The 22,135-nt window shown below is 39.6% G+C and overlaps 1 protein-coding gene across 1 annotated transcript in view; it reads left to right on the forward strand.

Annotated features, from left to right (window-relative positions):
- TULP4 (TUB like protein 4) overlaps nucleotides 1–11,251 on the forward strand; it is an 85,421-nt gene extending 74,170 nt beyond the window's left edge. Inside the window, exons 11-15 of the mRNA XM_083371172.1 lie at nucleotides 1,034–1,178; nucleotides 1,936–2,029; nucleotides 2,596–2,739; nucleotides 5,514–8,137; nucleotides 10,093–11,251. Coding sequence (XP_083227298.1) covers nucleotides 1,034–1,178; nucleotides 1,936–2,029; nucleotides 2,596–2,739; nucleotides 5,514–8,137; nucleotides 10,093–10,209 — 3,124 coding nt within the window. The 3' untranslated portion in view covers nucleotides 10,210–11,251. The remainder of the gene's footprint in view (nucleotides 1–1,033; nucleotides 1,179–1,935; nucleotides 2,030–2,595; nucleotides 2,740–5,513; nucleotides 8,138–10,092) is intronic.
- Nucleotides 11,252–22,135: the final 10,884 nt, after the last annotated feature.

Below are 22,135 nucleotides of genomic sequence, written 5' to 3' on the forward strand. Positions count from 1 at the left end.
TAAATCTGATGCTCATGTTTGATATGTAGAGATAAAACTGTTCTGCATTTGAACCTGAATGTTACCCAGCAAAGAAAAAAAATGCTGTTACGCTATAACTATTTTTTTCACATGAAAAACTCCTGCTAAAGCCAGTAGCACATAATGCAGATTAGCTAGTCCCTTAGGATGTCTGTAAGTAACCTTCCTCCATTTCTTACTGGATCCTGAAAACACATCCATATGTGTATAGAAGCACATGCACAACTTTTTTTCCACTGGAAAAATAAAATAACTGCCTTTTTGCTTCCTGCAGCACAAGGAATGCCCTCTTTTTTTTGGTCTTGAGAGGAACCGGGAAGTTTGGTCATTTTCCCATTCTTTCACTCACTATGGTTTTTCTTCTGTTAAAAGCAGTGAAAATGCACTGATTTTCAACCCCTCGTGCTGATAGAAAATGTGAATCTGTGCTTGTATCCTTTTGCTGGGAGAAAGGAAAGGAGAAAAGAGGAATTTTTGCCCTTCCTTTGCTCCCAGAGACAACTCTTTCCTTGTAACTTGCTGATCACATTAGCAGGCCATAGACCAACCTCCCATCGCCCAGTTCGCTCCCACAGAGTTGGCCTCCTCAGGGTTCTGTCGGCCAGGCAATGCCGGCTGGTGACCCCCAGGGGGAGAGCCTTATTTGTGGGCGCGCCGACCCTCTGGAATGAACTGCCTCTGGAGCTGCAGATGGCCCCTGACCTTCGGTCCTTCCGCCGTGACCTGAAGACATGGTTGTTCCAACAAGCGGGCCTGGACTGACCATGGTTTTTAATTTAGTTTTTATTGTGTTAAATTGTCCCGTATTTCTTATATTCATTGTTTAATTCTTTTTTAATTTTTGTATTTTATGTCTCTTAATTTTTATTGTTGTGAGCCGCCCTGAGTCCTTAGGGAGAAGGGCGGCATATAAATTTAATAAATCCTAATCCTAATCCATACTACTGTGTTGTAAAGAGACAGAGAGCATATCTGCTTGTGCATCAGTAACTTTTTGAAATTTTGTTTACAGAATTAATATAGAAGCTCGCAAGTCTCCAAAGTTGTCACGAGCTGCTCAGGAGATATCACGATCTCCCAGATTGCCAATAAGGAAGCCCTCCATAGGATCACCTAGCTTAACCCGTAGAGAATTTCCTTTGGAAGACATCACTCAGGTATTTCATAGCTTTTTATTACTTACAGCATTATGTCAGCCCAGAGTCCACTGGAGTTGGGTGGCCAATAAGTTAAAATGTTCCTCAAGAAGGCTTAATATTCTGGACTAGAAACAGGAAGACTGAAGTTCTATCCTTTCTTAAACATGGATGCTGGTTAGATGACTTTGGGCCAATCACAACTTTCTCTGGCCTAGACACGGAAGTCCAAAAGCATCTGTCAATCAGCTCAGACTGGGCTAATATGATAAATTAGTCAATAATCTTCCGTGAAGAACCCTGCATTCCCACAAAAAAATGTTCCTTGTTTTGAGCTAGGTCATAGCAGCTGAAATTTATATTTAGATAATGGTTCTAATCTGATATCTGATCTAAAATGTCTTCACCTTCAGTTTAAATAGTGGCCCCATTTTACATTCTGGAAATAATAATTCCAATCAGTCTTATAGGACTGATTGAAATAATTAAACCATTAACAACTGAAAGGCCACACACAACCAAGCACCACATAAATACTATGCATAGAACAACCCAGTGCACACATTTTGGAGTGAGAGGAGTTCTCTGAAGATGGGCTCCAGTACAGGTCCAAAAGCTTGGAAGAATAAATCTCTGATCGCAGTGACTGACTCAGATTGGATCCTGATTAAAATAATGTTTATAAATGCTCTAAAAATTATATATATATTTATTTATAATATAAATAAATAAATAAATATATAAAAATATATATATTTCTTATGTCTTTTCATTGCAGTACAATTACCTTGCTCAGGTCACATCAAATATCTGGGGAACCAAATTTAAAATTGTAGGCTTGGCTGCGTTCCTACCAACCAATCTCGGTGCAGGTAAAATTTAGTCTTGAACTTTTTCCTTCATTTCAGTTCTTTCTAACCATGCAGGTTGGTTGTTGGTGTTTTTTTTTTAGAAAAAACACATACATTTTTTTTTAGAAATAGTAAACGTCTAACTAATGGAACAGGCAACAAAAACATTTTAGAATAGAAGCATCTGGTTGCATTAAAAATTGATAACGTGTTGTCCAGATTTACTCAGGGATTTGTCATGTTCTGTCTTGTCTTATGGTTTGATGCCAGTTGCTATATCTTGGCAGGAAGGGATAATTCTGATAATCACATGTTAGGCGATGAAGTTACTATGAACAGATTTTCACTGTAGTTATTTGGGGAGATGACTAGTCTTGTGAATGATCTGAAATGATTCTTCAAAATCTCTAAAGGCTTCTGGGTGACACGTCAGTTCCTGTTGAATTGTTCACAGGACCGCTTCACCCACATCAGAAGTGTAGTGATTGTTAATTCATTGAGTCTATGGCCTGAAATTTTCAATTTTTTTTCCATCTTTGGGATTTTTGATTTTTATTTTCCTCCCTCTTTTGGTATCCTTTCTGCAGTTATCTATAAAACCAGCTTGTTGCATCTTCAGCCAAGGCAAATGACCATTTATCTCCCAGAAGTGCGGAAGATTTCCACTGATTATATCAACCTACCTGTTTTCAATCCCAATGTTTTTAGTGAAGATGAAGATGATTTGCCAGGTGAGATTGAACTTGAATATTTACCTCCTTTACAGAGTACACCAACTCTGGTTCTGCTGGAAATAAAGAGCTCGGGACACACGATTCTATTAACGTGATTTAAAGCATGCATAAAGGCAGTCATAAAGAGACATTGTGAGCACACTCCTTGCTTTAGAGCAGGGGTGTCAAACTCAATTTCCTTGAGGGCCGCATCAGCATTGTGGTTGCCCTCAGGGGGCCGGGTGGGTGTGGCCAGGGTGGGCATGGCCTACTGGGTGGGCGTGGCTACAGTGCATATGGCCTACTGGGTGGGGGCCTGGGCAGGATTGGGACAGATCTGAGGGTCTCTGGCAGAAGGAGGGTCTCTGGGCCAGGGCCAAGGTAGCGGGGGCCGTTCCCTCACTGTTTCCAGGATGGCTTCGCGGGCCGGATCCGGCCCCCGGGCCTTGTGTTTGACATGTCTGCTTTAGAGTTTGTAACAAGGCCATGGACTCCAAAACTGATAATCTATTTTAGTGCTTCCTTCAGGGACTTAACAGATCCTAAGAAGCCTTTACTGAATCCTGACCAGTGCAGATAATTCCTCCCACTATCAACCTGCTTTATGTTGCTTATTGGGCTGAGAGATCTGATGAAGGCTGAGTGAGGGAAGAGCCTCAGGAGCTGGATGATGTTGCACAAGGCATCTATCAATTATGGAATTTGATAGAATTTGGATTCTTGGCAGTGTCAGTTCTTTCTAGTTTGTCTTGCCAAGATCCTATAAGAAATGTAAAGCTGGAGATATATTCGATAGTGTGGTGGAGCTTCTAGTTCTTATAATATTCTGAAGAATAACATTAAGAACTAACCCAAGAGGGCAAAGAAAGGTTGGCAGGCTATACATGTAAACAAGAAAGTATAATTAATCTCTGTGTTATGTGGGTATGCTATTAATTAATTGATTTAGTTATTTATGCAGGAACTGGATTCCGATGAGATCCAACTATTGTTAATTAGGACTTTTGGGAACTTAACAGCGATTTTGGGAATTTAATCATCACTACTAGGATTACATCATTTGCAAATTTGCAAATTTTCTGAGGCTAGGTTTTAATATGAAACAAAGATTTGCAATAACAATTACTCAGACCTGGAAAAGTTAGTAGCATTTTTTAATGATAAAATCAGTATGCCTTGATTGAATACAACTCTTGCCAAATTATCCGGAGATTAAGCAACAATAATATTGCTAGGAAATTTTAGATTTTTGTGTGTTCATTTTATTTTTCCAAGTTTTAGGAAGACAGATGAATTCTTGCTTTTATAGAAAAATATTTATATGCTGTGTAAATTGGATACCCCATCATTTCAGGTTATTGAAGACCTTATCAAAATGAAACTGAGACTAGGAAGAAAACAAATCAGTATTTTTTTTTCAAATTATATTCAAGTGTCTTTAATGGTAGCATTTTTTCATGTCTAGTACAATTTTATTTTTTTAAAGATTATTGAGATTAAAGTGGTGGATAGGTGCATTTACAATCCTGAGGTTATATTATTATTGTGTTTTCATAATTGCTTGGCTCTAATAATATAAATTACAATTTATTATATGACTACTCACTTTACTAAATTTACAAATTTATCAAAAGAATGCTAAGACCCTAATTTTATCTAAACAGACTGTCTGGCTTCACACCTGCCTGATCTGTAAATCTTGGCTCTTTATTTTTTTTTAAATTCCATTTATATCCCGCCCTTCTTCGAAGACTCAGGGCGGCTTACAAGCTTAGCAGTAGCCTTCATTCTATGTATATGCCTGCTTATTATTAGGGCTTTCGGGGGGGGCCCAAGCGGCATTATTACAAAGTCAGCTTATTGCCCCCAACAATCTGGGTCCTCATTTTACCTACCTCGGAAGGATGGAAGGCTGAGTCAACCTTGAGCCTGGTGGGATGCGAACCAGCAATAATTGCAGGCAGCTGGTGTTACTTAAGGAGGCATTATCCCACTGCTCCACCAAGGCTCTTTAGTCACGTAAGCATTTATTCAAGAATTGGATTATTTGGCAGATGGCTCACAAACATGATTTAGTTTCTTTATTAGATAAATGGAAGCCTTAAACACGTAGATTTCTCCACAGCAGCTCATAGAAATCAAAGCCTTTATGGATGTTTACGCTCCAAGGTTTGAATACTAGAAAGTTTGGTCCCATGTTTATGAGTTGTTAAATACTTAGCATTCTTTTGATGGCTTGGGAAGAAGATATATTGTTTTATTGACATAATGGTTTGCTGCAGCCTGGGAACTACTCATTTCTAGTCAGATTCTTCTTTTCCCCCCCACACTATAAAAGAACAGTAGGTGATTGTTAATAAGGATTTATTTATATTCAGTTCTAGCCTTCTCCTTTGGGCAAATTCACATTATCCTTTTTTCAACCATACTAAGCAGTTAGTACCAAGGTTCAACTGAATTTTAGCCAACCAAGATTCCCTTTAGACCAGGATATTTGGGGGTAAATATGCTTTGCAGGAAGAATGTAAAGCATATTTGCCAGCTATTTGATTTGCCTCTCATGACAAGATGATAATATTACACAGATGCATTCATTTGAGTAACAATGTAAATTCAACGGTGGAGTAAATCAAAGTATTTGCTAAGTGGTAGATTAACAAAATGAATTCTAGAGATGGCAAGGATAGGTTAATCTGTAAACCATACTATAAATCTGATATTATAAGTCTAATATATTTATTGAGAAGAAACACTTTAATATCATAATCTAATACTATCTGTTTATATGACAGTGACTGGAGCATCAGGAGTTCCTGAGAATAATCCTCCTTGCACCGTAAACATCCCAATTGCTCCTATTCACAGTTCAGCACAAGCAATGTCACCAACTCAGAGCATAGGGTTGGTGCAGTCTTTGCTAGCTAATCAGAATGTGCAACTGGATGTCCTTGCAAATCAGACAACAGCTGTGGCAACAGCAGACCACATGGCTGATAATGCAGTCCATTATTCAGTCCCAAGCAGGTACTCAAGCCCAGGCCAAGTAATCTTTGGAGGAGTAGAAATGGGACGTATCCTCCAGGTCCCACCTCAGTTACCCTTGCCACCCCAGAATGCCATCCAGATGGCAATTGTGGACCACAGAGATGGGGACAGAGACCATGAACACTTCCAAAAAGCTAAGGCTTTGCGTCCCATTCCCCAGGTGGCTGAAGGAGACCCAGCTGTTTTCAGCACTGCCCAAGAAATTCAACTGAACAAAATAAACCCTCCTCCTCCGTATCCCGGAACCATACCTGCGGCTCCTACCACAGCTCCACCACCACCTCCTCCTCCAGTACCTCCACAACCTCCTGTAGATCTCTGTTTGAAAAAAGGTGATTTCTCTCTATATTCAGCAGCCCATTACCAGACCCCTCTTGGCTATGAGAGAATCACCACCTTTGACAGCAGTGGGAATGTCGAGGAGGTGTGCCGCCCTCGAACCCGGATGGTGTGTGCCCAGAACACATACACTTTGCCCGGGCCAGGCAGTTCTGCCACTTTGCGGATTACTTCATCAGAGAAGAAGATTCAGCAGCCATGTACTAGTGCCACCTTGAACAGGCTCACAGTTCCTCGTTACTCCATTCCAACAGGGGACCCACCCCCTTATCCAGAAATTGCAGCCCAGCTATCTCAAGGCCGGGGTATCACGCAGAGGTTGGACAATAGCATCATCCATGCTACACTGCGGAGAAATAGTAGGGAGGCAGCCCTGAAAATGGCTCAGTTGGTGGACAGCCAGAGGGCCACCTTGCAGTTCCCACTGAAACTGAAGAGCAACGTCGTGGGAGCCCAGTACCAGCAGCGAGTGCCAACTGCCCTGTACACATGCAGCCAGTGTAGCAGCAACACAAACAGTGGCACCAGCAACACGAACAATGGAAATGGGAACATCAGTAATATCAACGCAAGCAGTGGCACATCAGGCATCAGCACTATGAGGCCTGATGTAACCACAGGGAACAGCTCTCAGCACAATTCAGTCATTGCACACTCAGCCAGTACGTCACCTTTGGCCTCCCAATCCTCTTACAATTTACTGAACCCACTTGACAATTCTCGGGAGCGGACCGATTACGTAAACTCTGCCTTCATGGAGGATGAGGCTCTTTCTCAACACTGCCCCGTAGAGAAATCAGCACGCCACGCCCCTGTAGCCATGGCAGAACCTAACATTGCTGTAAAAAGGCCACCTCCGTATCAATGGGAACCTATGGTGAGCGAGGAGATATGGGTTCCTCAAGAAAGGATAGCTCATAATACTTTGCCCAACCCTGGTAAACCCAACCCTCTAGTCATTGGCCAAGCTCAACATTTGGATATATCCCGAGCAACCTTTGTTTCTCCCAAATCTCCAACCAGTCCCACTGCCACTTTCCAGATGAGTTATGGTGTTGGAGCACCATATTTGGGAAATTATAGTATTCCTCCACCACCACCTCCTCCTCTTCAAGGAATGCAGGTCACCTGTTCTCCCAAAGAAGCTCTGGCCCCATCTCAAATTGCACAACAGGAGCCATCTGTTGTTCTTCAGCCAGCCTATCCCTCAAACCTCTCATACTGCCCTTTGCCTCCCATGTATCCTGGAAATAGTACTTGCTCAAGTTTACAGCTGCCACCAATGGCCTTGCACCCATGGAATTCCTATAGCACATGCCCACCTTCTGTCCAGAGTACCCAGAATGCTCTGCCACCCAAGGCACTTCTTGTGGTGGACAAATCTGTAATGTCTCCACCACCGGTAGAGCCTCCAGGTCATGTGGGCTCTGATGTGATGGCAGAGACAGCAGATAACTTCCAAGAAGTGCTCTCCTTGACTGAAAGTCCCATTCCTCAGAGGACAGACAAGTTTGGGAAGAAGAATCGCAAGCGACTGGATAGCCGGGCAGAGGAAGGAAATATGCAGGCTATCACAGAGGGAAAAGTCAAAAAGGAGGCCAGGACCACATTGACTGACTTCAATTCACTGATAGCCAGCCCAAGATTGGGCAGGGAGAAGAAGAAACTCAAGAGTCAGAAAGATCAGCTGAAGTCAAAAAAACTGAACAAGATGAACGAATTTCAGGACAGCTCAGAAAGTGAGCCCGAATTGTTTATTAGTGGGGATGAACTGATGAATCAGAGCCAAGGCAGTAAAAAGGGATGGAAAACTAAAAGAAACTTGAGGACAGCCAGTGAACTGGATGAATTTAAGTGTCGGAAAGCAAATGAGAAGGAAGATGGGCGGCTGGGAAACCAGGGCTTTGTGTATGTGATGGCAAATAAACAGCCTTTGTGGAATGAGGCAACCCAGGTCTATCAGCTGGACTTTGGAGGGAGAGTGACTCAAGAATCTGCAAAGAATTTCCAAATTGAGCTGGAAGGAAGACAGGTAAGCTAACAAAGAGAAAATGCAAAATCTTTTTTGTGTTTGGTCTTAACATATATGTCAGGGTGAAGCTTCATATGACTGCTCTTGAACAGTTCACCTGTTTTCTTGCAAAGAATGAGACATGTGCACACACACATGTAATGCTGATCCTAGAGTGAGATTTGTACCAGAAGTTTAAGTCCTGATGGGAATAAGTGTGGATCATGGCTAGGGAACCTCTAGCCCTTTAAGATGTAACTGCACCTCAAATTCTGATATCCCTCATGATTAGCCTTGCTAATTAGGGCTACTAAGAATTGTAGTTTATTTATTTTATTAGACTTATATACCGCCCTTCTCCCGTAGGACTCAGGGCGGTTCACAAGGTTTTTTAAAAACAATACAGCAAATTACAAAAATTAAAAACAATTAAAATGATTACATTTACCTTGAAATAAAACCCCCAATTACAATTAAAAATACAATTAAAACCCCAGTTAATACTCTCAGTCCAGGCCAGAAAGCTCAAAGAGCCAGGTCTTCAGGTCTCGGCGGAATGAGCGAAGGTCAGGGGCAGTTCAGCAATAATTTCCCACCTTTACATTTCTGTTTGAGATACCTGCAATTTTTTGGTAGCATGGAAGTCTTAAAACTATTTAAATCTGTTTTGTTCCAGGAGGAGAGTGGAAGGTAAAATAACTGCTTATTTTTTCTGGATATTTTCCGTAATAGAAATTACTAAGCCAAATTACTAGAAACTATTATGGTCTCTGAGTAATACCACAGTGAAATGATAAGCATTGGGAGGAAGACCCTGTGACATCTCTTGCCTTATGATATCATCACACAAATGACATGAATCATGTCATTTGTGTCATATCATATTTATTGATAATACTCAGACTTTATTGTTGCTCCCCTCCAAGCAGAAATCTTTTTTTTTCAAGTAAGAAGATTAAAATAACAAAACATCCTCACATACACAACAGACCCTCATAGGAGCAAGCCAATTACAAAGGAAACTATGATTACTGAGCAATATTAAGCAACCAATCACAACCCATAATGGTGGCTCCCAATTTACAACTTATCTCCTTCCAGGAGTCTCTTTAAAAAGCCAATTGTTTACAGCTTTTCTATAACTCAACAGGAGACAATATGTGACTGATGCAAATTGCATAATTTACATAATGAAGACTTGACACCAGTCTGGCATATAAGCATTTCTGCTACAAAAAAACAACAGTGTGAACTGAAGTGTTAAGAAGGAAGTGTATGATTTGAAATTCTGACTGTTGTTTTTCATCACTTATAAGAGCTGCAATATTACATAATTTAGTAATCGAAAGTACATAAACACCGACACAAAGTGGTTTTCAAAATTAAGCCAGTTTTTTTTTTCTTAAGAGAGAGAAAAATCATACTCTGGCTTTTAAAATGAGTTTCACACTCGGCTGAAATAGAAAACTTTATTGTAAATAGCTTCAAGATTTAAGATTAAAACAAATGAATACAAATAAAATAACTAATATGGCTTGGTTGACTTTGGGCTAATGTGGTATGGGAATCCTGCCCACTTTCCTCATCCAGATATGTAGAATTCAACTCTCAGAATTCTTAGCAGAGGTCACATTGGCTGGGGCATTTCAAATCCACAATCTGGAGATTGGTGAACAATATTTTATGACTTACAAGTATGGATGGTTTGGGCCAATCACTTTTTCTCAGCCCAATCCATCTCATAGGGTTGCTGTCAGGGGAAAAATAGAAGGAGAAAGAAGGAGTATTAGGAATGTTTGCTGCTTCAAGTTACTTATAAACTAAGGCAGGGCAACAATTAAATAAAAATAAACATAATTCATGATAGAAGGCAAAGGATTGTGAGCTGCTTCTTCCTTTATCTGACTTATTTATTCTTTCTCTTTAGCCACTAATTTTATTCTTTTTCTCCTTCCTCCTCTCCCTCAATCTTTCAGGTCATGCAGTTTGGACGGATTGATGGCAATGCCTATATCTTGGACTTTCAATATCCATTTTCAGCGGTGCAGGCTTTTGCAGTAGCTTTGGCTAATGTGACTCAACGTCTGAAATGAAAAGAGAAAAACAGCCTAGAGAGGATTACAAAAAAAAAACACCAACAACACAAAAAAACCCACCCCACCCAATGGAGCTTTCTCATGAGGGCCAGTCCAGGAAATGTCAGAGTGGAGGTCTAATAGAGTTGCACAAAGGAATCTGGGAGGAAAGGTGGAAATGCAACTGGAAAAGTCTACAAGTGCCCGAAGGAAGGCATCATCTTTAAACAATTGGGGGGATGAGGTGGAGACCCTTTGGTTTGGGGTTAAATTTATTTGAATCAATATTTTGCTGATTTTGGGGGGCAAGGGAAGGATGAGATCTATTCAGTATTATGCTGAGAAAATGTGGCTTTTGACTTGTGATGGTTCTTCTGTGTTTGCTGCAAAAAAAATAGCTAATGTAAGATGATAGAGGGATTTTAAAAGATTTTCCTTCCTTCCTTCCTTCCTTCCTTCCTTCCTTCCTTCCTTCCTTCCTTCCTTCCTTCCTTCCTTCCTTCCCTCCCTCCCTCCCTCCCTCCCTGTTTTTTCTTTCTTTTATGCTGTTCTGTTCTGTCTAAAACAGAAATTATGCCCCCTCCCCATGTTGGACTAGTTGGTATTATTTACATCAAATATAACAGCAAAAAAGAACAAGAAAGCTATAATATACTTGAAAACATGTCTTTCTTCCCAGATAGCTGAGCACTGTAGGCATGAAGGAGATTTGTTGGAAATCCATATCTAATTTCTAAAATATTCTTCAAAAGAAAAGCTATTACTTTGAGGGTAGTTTGCAAAAATGCTGTGTTGAAGAAGCTAGTGGGTCCCCCCGCCCCCTTTTTCATTGTGATCTGTGATCTGGATTATGAGTCTGTACCAGACAGTAAAAACTAGGGGGGGGAGGCCAGGGAATGAGGCATGCAGATACATGTTGTTTTGAAATATTTGTATTGATTTTTTGTATGAATGTAGGATACATATGACTTGGTGTGGCATTTAAGTAAGAGCTACATCTGCTGATCCTCACTTAACAATGTTTACAAACTAAATAAATAAAAACGTAACTTTTCAGCAACTGCGAGTTCCACAACATTGTAGTACTAATCCAGAAGACTATTGGCAAAAACTGGAACTTTTTTTTTTGCCAATTATAGGCAATGAGTCAGATTGATTGTTTTGAGCTAATCAAAATCAGATCAGGATCCAGCGTTTGGATTGGGGTAGCTATGTGAGCGAGGGTTAGATTTAAGAATGGATGCACACAAGCAGACTGTAGAAAGGGGTTGTCTAGGGTTTCACTGGAGGAAGGCAAGCTGCGATAAATTAACAATCCAAACAATATTGTGATCACTGTTGAACTGTTACGGGCAAAACTTGATATCTACCAGGATAAGATCAAAGCTAGTGTATTACACTGGAGTAAATTTTCTCTTCTTTTGATATTCTTGCTGTATGAATTCGACTAAGGATGGATGTTAAATTGTAAATCAGAAGGTTCCTGGTTTATATCCAGCTGAATCTGTGCTGGTTGTTCCGCATTATCTCCAGCTTCTGCAGCTTTATCCAGTATTATTTCCATTTTAGAATGAAAAGGCTTAAAATTGCAAAAATAATAGTTCTAGGCTAAAGGGTCATTTCTCAGGATGCTGCATTCTCTACTTAATGCAACCATTTGGGATGATCAGAGTACACAAAAGTATAAATTGGTAACTTCCCATGTTGTACTAGACAATCATGGTATTTGCAAAGTTCTTGGGGAAAAGGTATTTGGAAGTAGTGGTGGTGGGGAATAAGCATATTTCTTTATTGGAACCACTCATTAGACAAAGAAGCAGAACAAAATGACCCAGGGGAAATTTTGCCCATTTCTTCTTTCTGGTACAGGTCCCTGGTGAAAGGGATCTTCTAATACCGGGAGCAGCTGTTCAAGACACAAGAGTGGCTGCATTCTTTGAGCAAAGATCCCAAAGAGATACTTTATTGAAGAATAAAGGTTTCACACGCTCAAATTTTATGTTTCAAGTTGTTCAAAGCTCAGAAGTAAGTCTGATAAAAGAAATAAATGAATGAAACAGTGATCCTCATTCTGACCAATCAAGAGGTTTATGTGTCTCTTCTAACAACTACGGTTTTGTTAGATGTCTGTAGAGCAGATGATTGTTGTTCTTGGAAAAGAGATTTTTTAATAAGGCTTCTGAGTCATATAAAAGTATTTTAGAATGCAATGATATCATAAAAGAATCTAATGATACCATAAGAGAATGTATGACTGTAGAAAGTCCATCTTTCTATATTCATAACTGTAAATAACACCAATTGCAAATCACACATTTTTATTAATAGGAAAACACCATCTTGGCAACAGGTTTTGGTGCAAGAACAGTTTTGTTTCCTAAATGATGGATATTTTTCCTCATATTTGGAGAGAGATTAAGTCAGTTCTCACAAACAATAAAGAGGTTAGTTAGGCAGACTGTAGGTCAGAAATCTATGGTGTATCCAACACTATTAGAATCCAAATCTTATGAATCAGTAAGCAGGATTACCAGTTAAGAATGAAAGACAAGATCCAATAGAAGTTGGAGAGCTGCAGGTTTCATCGCTTTGCTGTCCTGCTCCACTCCCATTTGATGGATCCTTATTCAGTTCTAATTCGAGAGGAGAGATGGGCAACTTCTGATGACTTGAACAGATTAAAAATAAGCTGGAAAGAAGCTTTGACAGGGCAGAGATGCAGTGACATTGAAACAGATTCCCGGAGATTTTTGATCCATGTACATGTGATGCATTAAGCCTAAAACAAGAGTTACATGTTGTTTTAATTGTCCCTTCAAAAATCAGACTCCTCTTCCTTGGCTATTTGCACATTTTGAGAGTGCCATCAAAAAAATAAAAACAGATTTTTTTTTCTGCTCAACCATCTCCCCTCAGCAAACTGCCACAATTTTCCATTCTCCAATAGCATGTTGCTTTTTTTTCTATAGATCAGGGGTGTCAAACTCAATTTCATTGAGGGCCGCATCAGCATTGCGGTTGCCCTCAGGGGGCCGGGTGGGTATGGCCTGGGTGGGCGTGGCCTACTGGGTGGGCATGGCTAGAGTGCGTATGGCCTACTGGGTGGGCGTGGCCAGCTCTACATCATTCGTATCAAGGGTGCCTATGGGGGCCTGGCCAGGAGTGAGACAGATCTGAGGGTCTCTGGCAGAAGGAGGGTCTCTGGGCCAGGGCCAAGGCAGTGGGGGCCGTTCCCTCATTGTTTCCAGGATGGCTTCGCGGGCCACATGAAACCACTTCGCGGGCTGGATCTGGCCCCCGGGCCTTGTGTTTGACATGTCTGCTATAGATCTTTCCATGCCTAAATATTCTCAGTTGATCTATGGCAGTGTCTCCCTATGTAAGCAATTTTATGATATGTGGACTTCAAGAATTCTCCAGTGAACATGCTGGCTGGGGATTTCTGGTTGTTGAAGTCCACACACCTTAAAGTTGCCAAGGTAGAGAAACACTGATTTTGCCCCTGAAGAAATTCCTGAAAGATTTAATGACTGATATTTTCAGTAAAATTCGCCATAATATTCTGGGACTATTTTGAGTACCCTCTCATTTGGATTTACTGACAATGGCCATTCCCCTCTAAGAAACCATCTTCAGTATTACTGCATTTGGATATTGCCCCCAACACTGCTTGGTTTGAAGAAATGCCTAATAAATAAATACAATTACAGTGTATTTTATTTACTGTGTGAAATTGAGGATTGCATTTAGGTCGACAAGAAACCTTTAATTGGAAATGATTATTTTTATTTATATAAATCTTAATGTATATATTATTTTATATGCTGCTCCATTTCTAAAGGCTCTTGTGTTTCTTGACCTGTGGGATTTGGTAGCATCATAGACCATTCATCATGAAAACATATAGCTTCATACAAATACAACAAATACACTGCCCGGAACTCTTTCCTGAGGGAGATGGGTGGTTTAGAATTAGGATGGATGGATGGATAGGTAGGTAGGTAGGTAGGTAGATAACCCAGAAACAATTAGCATATTCAGAACTTGTGTCATCATTTGACATTTTGAGTCATCATCATCCTCATCAGGTCTTGTGCAGAGCTCATTGGGCAGTAAATGATTTGCAGTGATTTTGATCATTCACAACATCTTCAGCTTTGTCCCAAGAGACATTAATAATCTTAAGATCTTTAAGTGTTTGGCATTAGGTTTTCCAAGGCTGGCTAAGTTTCCTCTTTTGTCTAGGACAGGGATAGGGAACCTTGGCTCTTCTATGACTTGTGGACCTCAACACCCAGAATTCCTGAGTCAGCCATGCTGACTCAGGAATTCTGGGAGTTGAGGTCCACAAATCATAAAAGCCAAGGTTCCCTACCCCTCCTCTAGGAGGTATCCATTGTAGTGCAATTTTTGGATGCCAGTCTTTAGGCATGTGTAAAGTATGACCAACAAATTGCATTCAACATTCATCCACAGCACTCAATAAGTGTTCCAAATCTGATCTTGGATTCTATATATAGTTTAAAGTAGCTACTTGTTAATGTCCCACAGTAATTTTGAACTAGCATCACCCTTAGGGCTTGCAGGAAGGGCAAAATCTAGTTAGTCAAACTTACTACTTGAAGTGATGATGAATAAGGCCATTGGGACTTAATGAATGAGGAATAGGCTCACCAGACATTTTTGTTTTAAATATAGAATGAGTTCCTAATACGTTAACTATGAGCCAATCTAATCTCTGGGAATCCCAACTCCCATCCCAAATGAATAAAGCAAATGCAGGACTACTAAAGTCTTTTTTCTATGAGTTGATATTTAAGAAAGAAAAAGAACCACTCCTGCAAAATAAATTATTAACAGCAATGGTTTAATATTACATATATAGTAGCTGAACAGGAACACAGCTTTGTACAAGGCAAAGTTTTATTAGACTGCTACAAGCTTTATAATTTCTTTCTTACTCTACGTAATGTTACAAGAAAATCTGTGATAATTTCCTCCACTTTATTTTGTCAAGTGGATAAGGCACCAGATTAAAAACCAGAAGACTGGGAGTTCTAGTCTTCTATTACGCATGAAAGCTGGCTGGGTGACTTTGGGCCAGTCACTCTCTCTCAGCCCAGCTCTCCTCATAGAGTTGTTATGGGGAAAATAGAAGGAGGAAGGAATAGTAGATACGTTTGCCATCTTGGGTTATTTATACAAATAATAAAGGGATTAAAAATCTGGAAAAAAATCCACATATTTTATATAATATTTATACATTTCCATGAGAATATAGAATCTGAGTTTTATGATAAACATTTTATTGGAAGGAAAGCCTTTGAAAATATACAAAAATTAGAAGTATTTTGGTGTTGTTGTTTTTGTTGTGTTTGTGAAAGTGGAAAGACCAAATATCTTAAAATGGAGCACTGGTAAGGAGATACTTAGAGGAAATCCTTCAGCACTAAGCTCAACTCTTAGGTTTATTTGAGTAACTTTGGTAACTCCATTCATCACTGGATACAAGACTTTTCTTAAATCTAGTGATTTTGAGTCATTTTATTTGCAGTAATGGGTTCTGGTAGAGTTACAATAGATCCCTCTAATCTGACTGACTAGCAAGCTGGCTCAAGACATGCATATACAAGATATTCTTGGGAGTTTGGGAAAATGCCTTTAAACTTGATTGAATCATTCTAGCAGTGAGATAATTATCAAGCATGCAATTAGTGGTCACCTTTGCCAATTACCTAGGGAGATTTAGGTATAAAATAACATGCCTGCACAGTTGGCCATTGCTCATTTTCTCTGTCAAGATTTTTTTCACTATTTATGTAAATACAGACCTTTGTTTGCCAATAATTTTAGTGGCATGGCAGGTAATCACAGACAAGTGAAGTATTTTGTCTGTCCTGTTCACAGTGTTTGGCTGTACACACAAAAAACCCAGCTCTCATGTGCATCTATAAATTTAAAGAAAGAAAAAAAATAACATCAGAATCAGTTTTTGTATCAGGTGACTCCTATGACAGAAATAATATGATAGACAAGAGAAATGGTTGCTACCTCTTCTGTTCCTTCCAGCAATTTAGGACCAATGTACTACTACAATTGTCTTTCTTGCTTGTAGAAAACTTCTATCCAGCGGGCACTCGAACTAAGAAACAGCCAGTTAAATCATTCAGCTGATGGTCCCTGCTTGTTGTAGCAATAGAGCTTGTTGGAAATTCAATGGTATAACAAGAATTTTTCAAGTCAAATGTTTCAAACTACAATTGGAAGAACTGAACCATTAAAACATAATTTTAATGACAACTTTCTATGTTGCAGTTGTGGGCCTTTATTGCATAATATTTCCAAATAATACAGGAGTACAGAGGGAATATAATCTGTTTCAGATCTATATACAGGTACAGTTTGGGTTTTCTAAACCAAATACATTATATGCAACTGATCCCTGACTGAAGTATACTGAAGAGTTAGGAGGATCTTCAAATTATGCGCTCGCTCTCTCTCTCTCTCCACTTTGTGTCCACCCTCTCCCCAGGTTTGTTCTTCCCCTCTTCTTTGTGGTGAAGAATTTTTAAAACTTGCTGTTTGCTGTAGATACAACTTTTGTATTACAGAATTGCATGGGGATATAGTTTGGTTGAGGCACTGTGGTCTTTGTTGAAAAATGCATTTGTTAATAAAATGCATAATTCAGGTACTTTAATTTTGATAAATGTTTTTGAATTTATTTGCTTTATTTTTTTGTGTTGTTATTTGAGGAATGGGGATTTTGTGGATTTTTTTTTTTGCTTCATCTTGGGGTTCAGTTTTCTCCATGTTTTTACAAAAGTACGTGATTAGATAATGTAGATTTCCTAAACATGGGTAACTTGCATGACACTCTCAGTTCTGCAAAGAAATAGAAACATTTCTCTAATGATTGCTGCACCTATGATATTTTTAAATGGCCCTTTGAACTAATTGGTTCATTTTTTTTTAAAAAAATCTTCCATTCAGATCTGCTTTTCATTGTAATTATGAACCATGCCCTGATTTGCCTCTCCTGTTATGTGCTCTGTGTAATAGATTGTGGAGAAGGTACCTAGAAAGCATTAAGTGGTTTTCCCTTCAATAATGTGATTTGTTCCAACTTTTGACTTGTCTACATTGAGATTGGGTTGGTGGCCCTAATATCCTTGATGATTTGAAACTGTAAGAATTGTCCAGGTGTTGCTTATTAAATTTTTTGCAAGCTAGAGAATCTCTGATGTGGTTTTGCCTCTTATTGAGCAGTTTACCTTCATCTTCTGATGCTTTAATGTGGACTGAAAAGTTTGAATGTTTATGCTAGCTAATTAGTCCTAATGACTTAAATGGACTTTCATGGTCCATTCTAACCTCTCCACTGGTCAAACCTGATGACACTCCTGCAAAATTTCAACCTAGAAATTTTATAATGATAATTTGTCATAATCAAATTTTGGATAATGGCCAGTTTCCTTCTCTTACAGAGAGTTGTAACCCTGCATATTTTTAGCTCCTAGGCCAGTATTAGTTCTAAATTTCTTTTTTTAGAATCAGGTTTAATGTCAAGGATCCAAAACTTAACACCTACCCTTAAAAAAATCTTAACAGCAGTTGAAGTGGATCATTTTGCCATATGTTGCTATTGTGGTATAAAAAGTCTTAACATAAATGCAAATCTTATTTGATTTTCTCACCAAAAATAAGACACAGAAAAGAATCCAATCCTGAATTAAATCTACGAATATCACAAAAACCCAAATAATAAAAATGAGAAGTGAAAATGTTTATGATATAATTGGGCAAAGAGATTCCTTGTTTCCAAGTTTCAGCATGTTCAAATAATATTGTAATTTCTTCAAAACATGTATACTTGTAATGGGCATTGTTCAAAAGAGGCAAACTATTGTATAATTCAAGCATATCTAAGAGTACTACATTTTCAAAGAACTTGGTAAATAATAATAAGCATTTTCTTTCAGGGCTTGTCAGAAGTAAAACTTCTTGAAATTATTCTAAGGAAAAAATAATTTTCGTTACAGATTTCTTATAACGAAACTTAGTTTTTGAGGGGAAAAACTCCAACATTTCTATGCCCATGCAATCAAAAAAAGAATCTTGGCAGCTTGCATTGAAAAGATGAAAGTTAAGAATATCTACAGAAGATATAAAACTAAAGCAATACAAAAGTAAAGACTATGCAATATTATAAAAAAGGTAAGATACAGGTAGTCCTTGACTTATAACAATTCACTGAGTGACAGTTCAAAGTTACAACAGAACTGAAAAAAATAACTAATGACCATTTTTCACACTTATGACCGTTGAAGCATCCCCAAGGTCATGTGACTTACATTTGGATGCTTGACGACTGACTCACATTTATGACGGTTGCAGTGTCCCGTAGTCATGTGATCTTTTGCAACCTTCTGACAAACAAAATCAATGGGGAAATATGATTCACTTAACAACCATGTTACTAACTTAAGAACTGCAGTGATTCACTTAACGAATATGGCAAGAGAAGTTGTAAAATGGGGGACAAAACTCACTTAACAAACTCACTTGGCAACAAATTTTGGGCTCAATTGTGGTCGTAGGTTGAGGACTACTTGTAAAGTACAGTTGGTAACTTCGCCTTTAATTAATGTACCAGTGTATCATCAAAAGATTTCTAAAAGCGAGCTACAGTGCAAAATTTAATAGGAGTATAACCAATACAGTTAGGAACGCATATAATAAAAATGACTGGACACTTTGCATTAGAAATTAAGGAGCCTGAAAATCTGCTGTTATTTGCACAGCATTCAATGACATTAAAACAAGTGAATTGTACCTCTGGACATAACCAGATTCACAACAGTGGGGTAAAATCAGTTGTGGTCAGATAGTCCTCGCCTTACACTAATCACTTGTTCAGTGACGATTTGAAATTACAACAGCACACACAAAAAAGTGACCTTTTGATGTTGGGGAAACCTTTTTTCACACTTACAATTGTGGCAGCATCCCCATGGTCATGATCAGATTTTGGACATTTGGCAACTGGCATGCATTTATGGTGGTTGCAGTGTCCCAAGGTCATGTGATCACCTTTGTTGGCAAGCAAAGCCAACGAGAAAACCAGATTCACTTAACAACCATGTTACTCACTTAACAACTGCAGTGATTCACTTAACAACTGGCAAGAAAGGTCATAAAATGGGACAAAACTCACTTAACTGTCTTGTTTAGCAATGGAAATTTTGGGCTCTATGGCAGTCATAAGACAAGGACTACTTGTGATAGGAAATGGAAAATGGAGAAGGGCAGTCTGTTCCTATATAACACTGCAAGATGCAGATTGTGGAACAGACTGAATTATAGCTGTCAAATATCTGAATGAAATTCAGATCAATGAAGAATAGATGCGCCAACAAGACCTGACGTGTAATGCACCCACTCAAAAAATAAGCTGTACATTGCACATTCAGTATACATGCAAAAGGAAATCAGGAAGTTATGGAAAGATCCCACAAGAAGAAGATATAATTATAGAACACTCACTTCCCATGCCAAACAACAAATGGCAAGAAAACGTATTTTAAAATGTCAATAAATACAACATCAAAAAATGAGAACCAAAAATTATTTTAAGAAAATTAATTATTTAAATTATACTGTATTGGATCCCTTTACAAATGGGTTCCTAGAGCAACAGAATCATATTCAGGAAGTGTCCCCAATAGGTACTAAAGGTTCAACAGACAGCTGGCCCTTTGTCAAATATGGCATTTATAGATAAAACACCCTTTGAACTGTTTACAACTGCAAGGGATAGCAGTTAAAGAGCAAATAGCTTCTTGTAAAATGCACACATTCTCTATGGCAGGGGTGTCAAACTGCCAGCCTGCGGGCCGTATGCGTCGTGCCAAAACCGCGCCTAACCCATTGCCGGCAATGGGAAAAAAGTCGCTATACATCGCGACATGTCACGTGATGTCGCAGGTTTGACACCCTTGCTCTATGGAATACAGATTGTAATATATTAGTGTAAGTAATGTAAATGAATGTGTAAATAATTGAGCCATGACACTAATTCCTTACACAATAAAAGTTTAGCTTAAGATCTTATAAAGAAGAATAGAGCCACAGAGGTATAAAGATATGCCATATGATATGGCAGTCTTTTTTTTTTTAAGGGGGGGAAGCACATAAGATGAGCTAATTCAAGGTGGACAATGAAAAACAAGATAATTTAAACTGAAGGCAAACCAGTTCAGAAATCTTGCTAAGAAAACTGCAGACTTGTCCAGGCAGGTTTACCAGACTGACTTAAAGGTGCATACACACAGTTCCTTCCTTGACGCAATGATCAGCTGACAAAAGTTTCCATCTTTTGGACACGAGATCTGACAGCATCTTTTAAAAGAAAACAATGATGTCTGGCGAGTTAAAGGAAATAGGATGGAAGATAATGAGGAAGAGGCGGATGATTACTAACAAGATTACAGCACTCCCCTTGGAATTATTGTTGGAGAGTGGTGCATTAGCTCAGGTAATCACCAAGAGTTGAGCCCATCTTAATTTTTATTTTTATTTATTTTCATTTTAATTCCATTTATATCCCGCCCTTCTCCGAAGACTCAGGGCGGCTTACAGGCTTAGCAGTAGCCTTCATTCTATGTATGTTTATTTATTTATTTATTTATTTTATTTTAATTCCATTTATATCCCGCCCTTCTCCGAAGACTCAGGGCGGCTTACAAGCTTAGCAGTAGCCTTCATTCTATGTATATGCCTGCTTATTAGGGCTTTCACACACACCCCAAGCGGCATTATTACAAAGTCAGCTTAATTGCCCCCAACAATCTGGGTCCTCATTTTACCTACCTCGGAAGGATGGAAGGCTGAGTCAACCTTGAGCCTGGTGGGACTCGAACCTGCACTAATTGCAGGCAGCTGGTGTTACTTAAGGAGGCATTAGCCCACTGCTCCACCAAGGCTCTTTAATGTTACCTAGCTAATTAACCTGTCCATCCTAGTCAGCAACCGAGCCGCCGTCTTTACAGCTAAATTCTGGAAAAGGGCAGGAAGGCACTATCCCAGTTATGGCAGAAACTGCACTTCTTTGGGTAAACCAAACCAAGACTGAAGAACAAACAGGAAACCAGCAACAATTGCCTGAAAAGGCTGCCATGGGAGGTTAATGCTCGTGTGGCTGTGTTTCCAGGGAGGGTGAGGGGCAAACATGGGCGTCCTCCTCTCGACTCTGAAACCCAGTTTCCTCCGCGTCGAGACAGAATTCCCCGGCGCTATCCTTGGTGCTGATCCCTCCCCAATTCTGCCAAGTTCGGGAATCCTAAGGCAGGGGTCTTCAAACTTGGCCCTTTTATGACTTGTGGACTTCAACTCCCAGAATTCCTCAGCCAGCTTTGCTGGCTGAGGAATTCTGGGAGTTGAAGTCCACAAGTCATAAAAGGGCCAAGTTTGAAGACCCCTGATCTAGGTTTTCTCGGGATGTGTGGAGCGGTATAGAGCCCACAAGAGATGCGTTGTTGAAATCTTGTCTTCGGTCTTGCCGAGCTCGGAAGGCGTTTGCGAAACTCCCGGCGTCCAAGGGGAAGTGCGGAGGAATCGCTCGCCCTTCTCCCGAGCTTCTGTTACGCGAAGAAGGTTTCCGAGCGAGGGCCCGCGGTATCTGCCAACGAGCAGATTAGGGGAACCTCCGGATTTTGACAACCATTTTGACAACCACCTGAGGAGGTCGCTTGAAAATAGGGCAGAGAAGAACTAACCCTTTAGTTTCCGTTTGGGGTACAAATAAAAAGGGCCTATTTCTGGTCTTTTCCCCCCCCCCCCTCTCCTTTCCTAATCAGTGATCTTGTATGACAGAGGTCTTCAAACTTGGCAACTTTAAGACTTGTGGACTTCAACTCCCAGAATTCCTCAGCCAGCCTTGGCT

The sequence above is a fragment of the Vipera ursinii genome (genome assembly GCF_947247035.1).
Source record: "Vipera ursinii genome assembly, chromosome: 1".
NCBI classification, from domain to species: Eukaryota; Metazoa; Chordata; class Lepidosauria; order Squamata; family Viperidae; genus Vipera; species Vipera ursinii.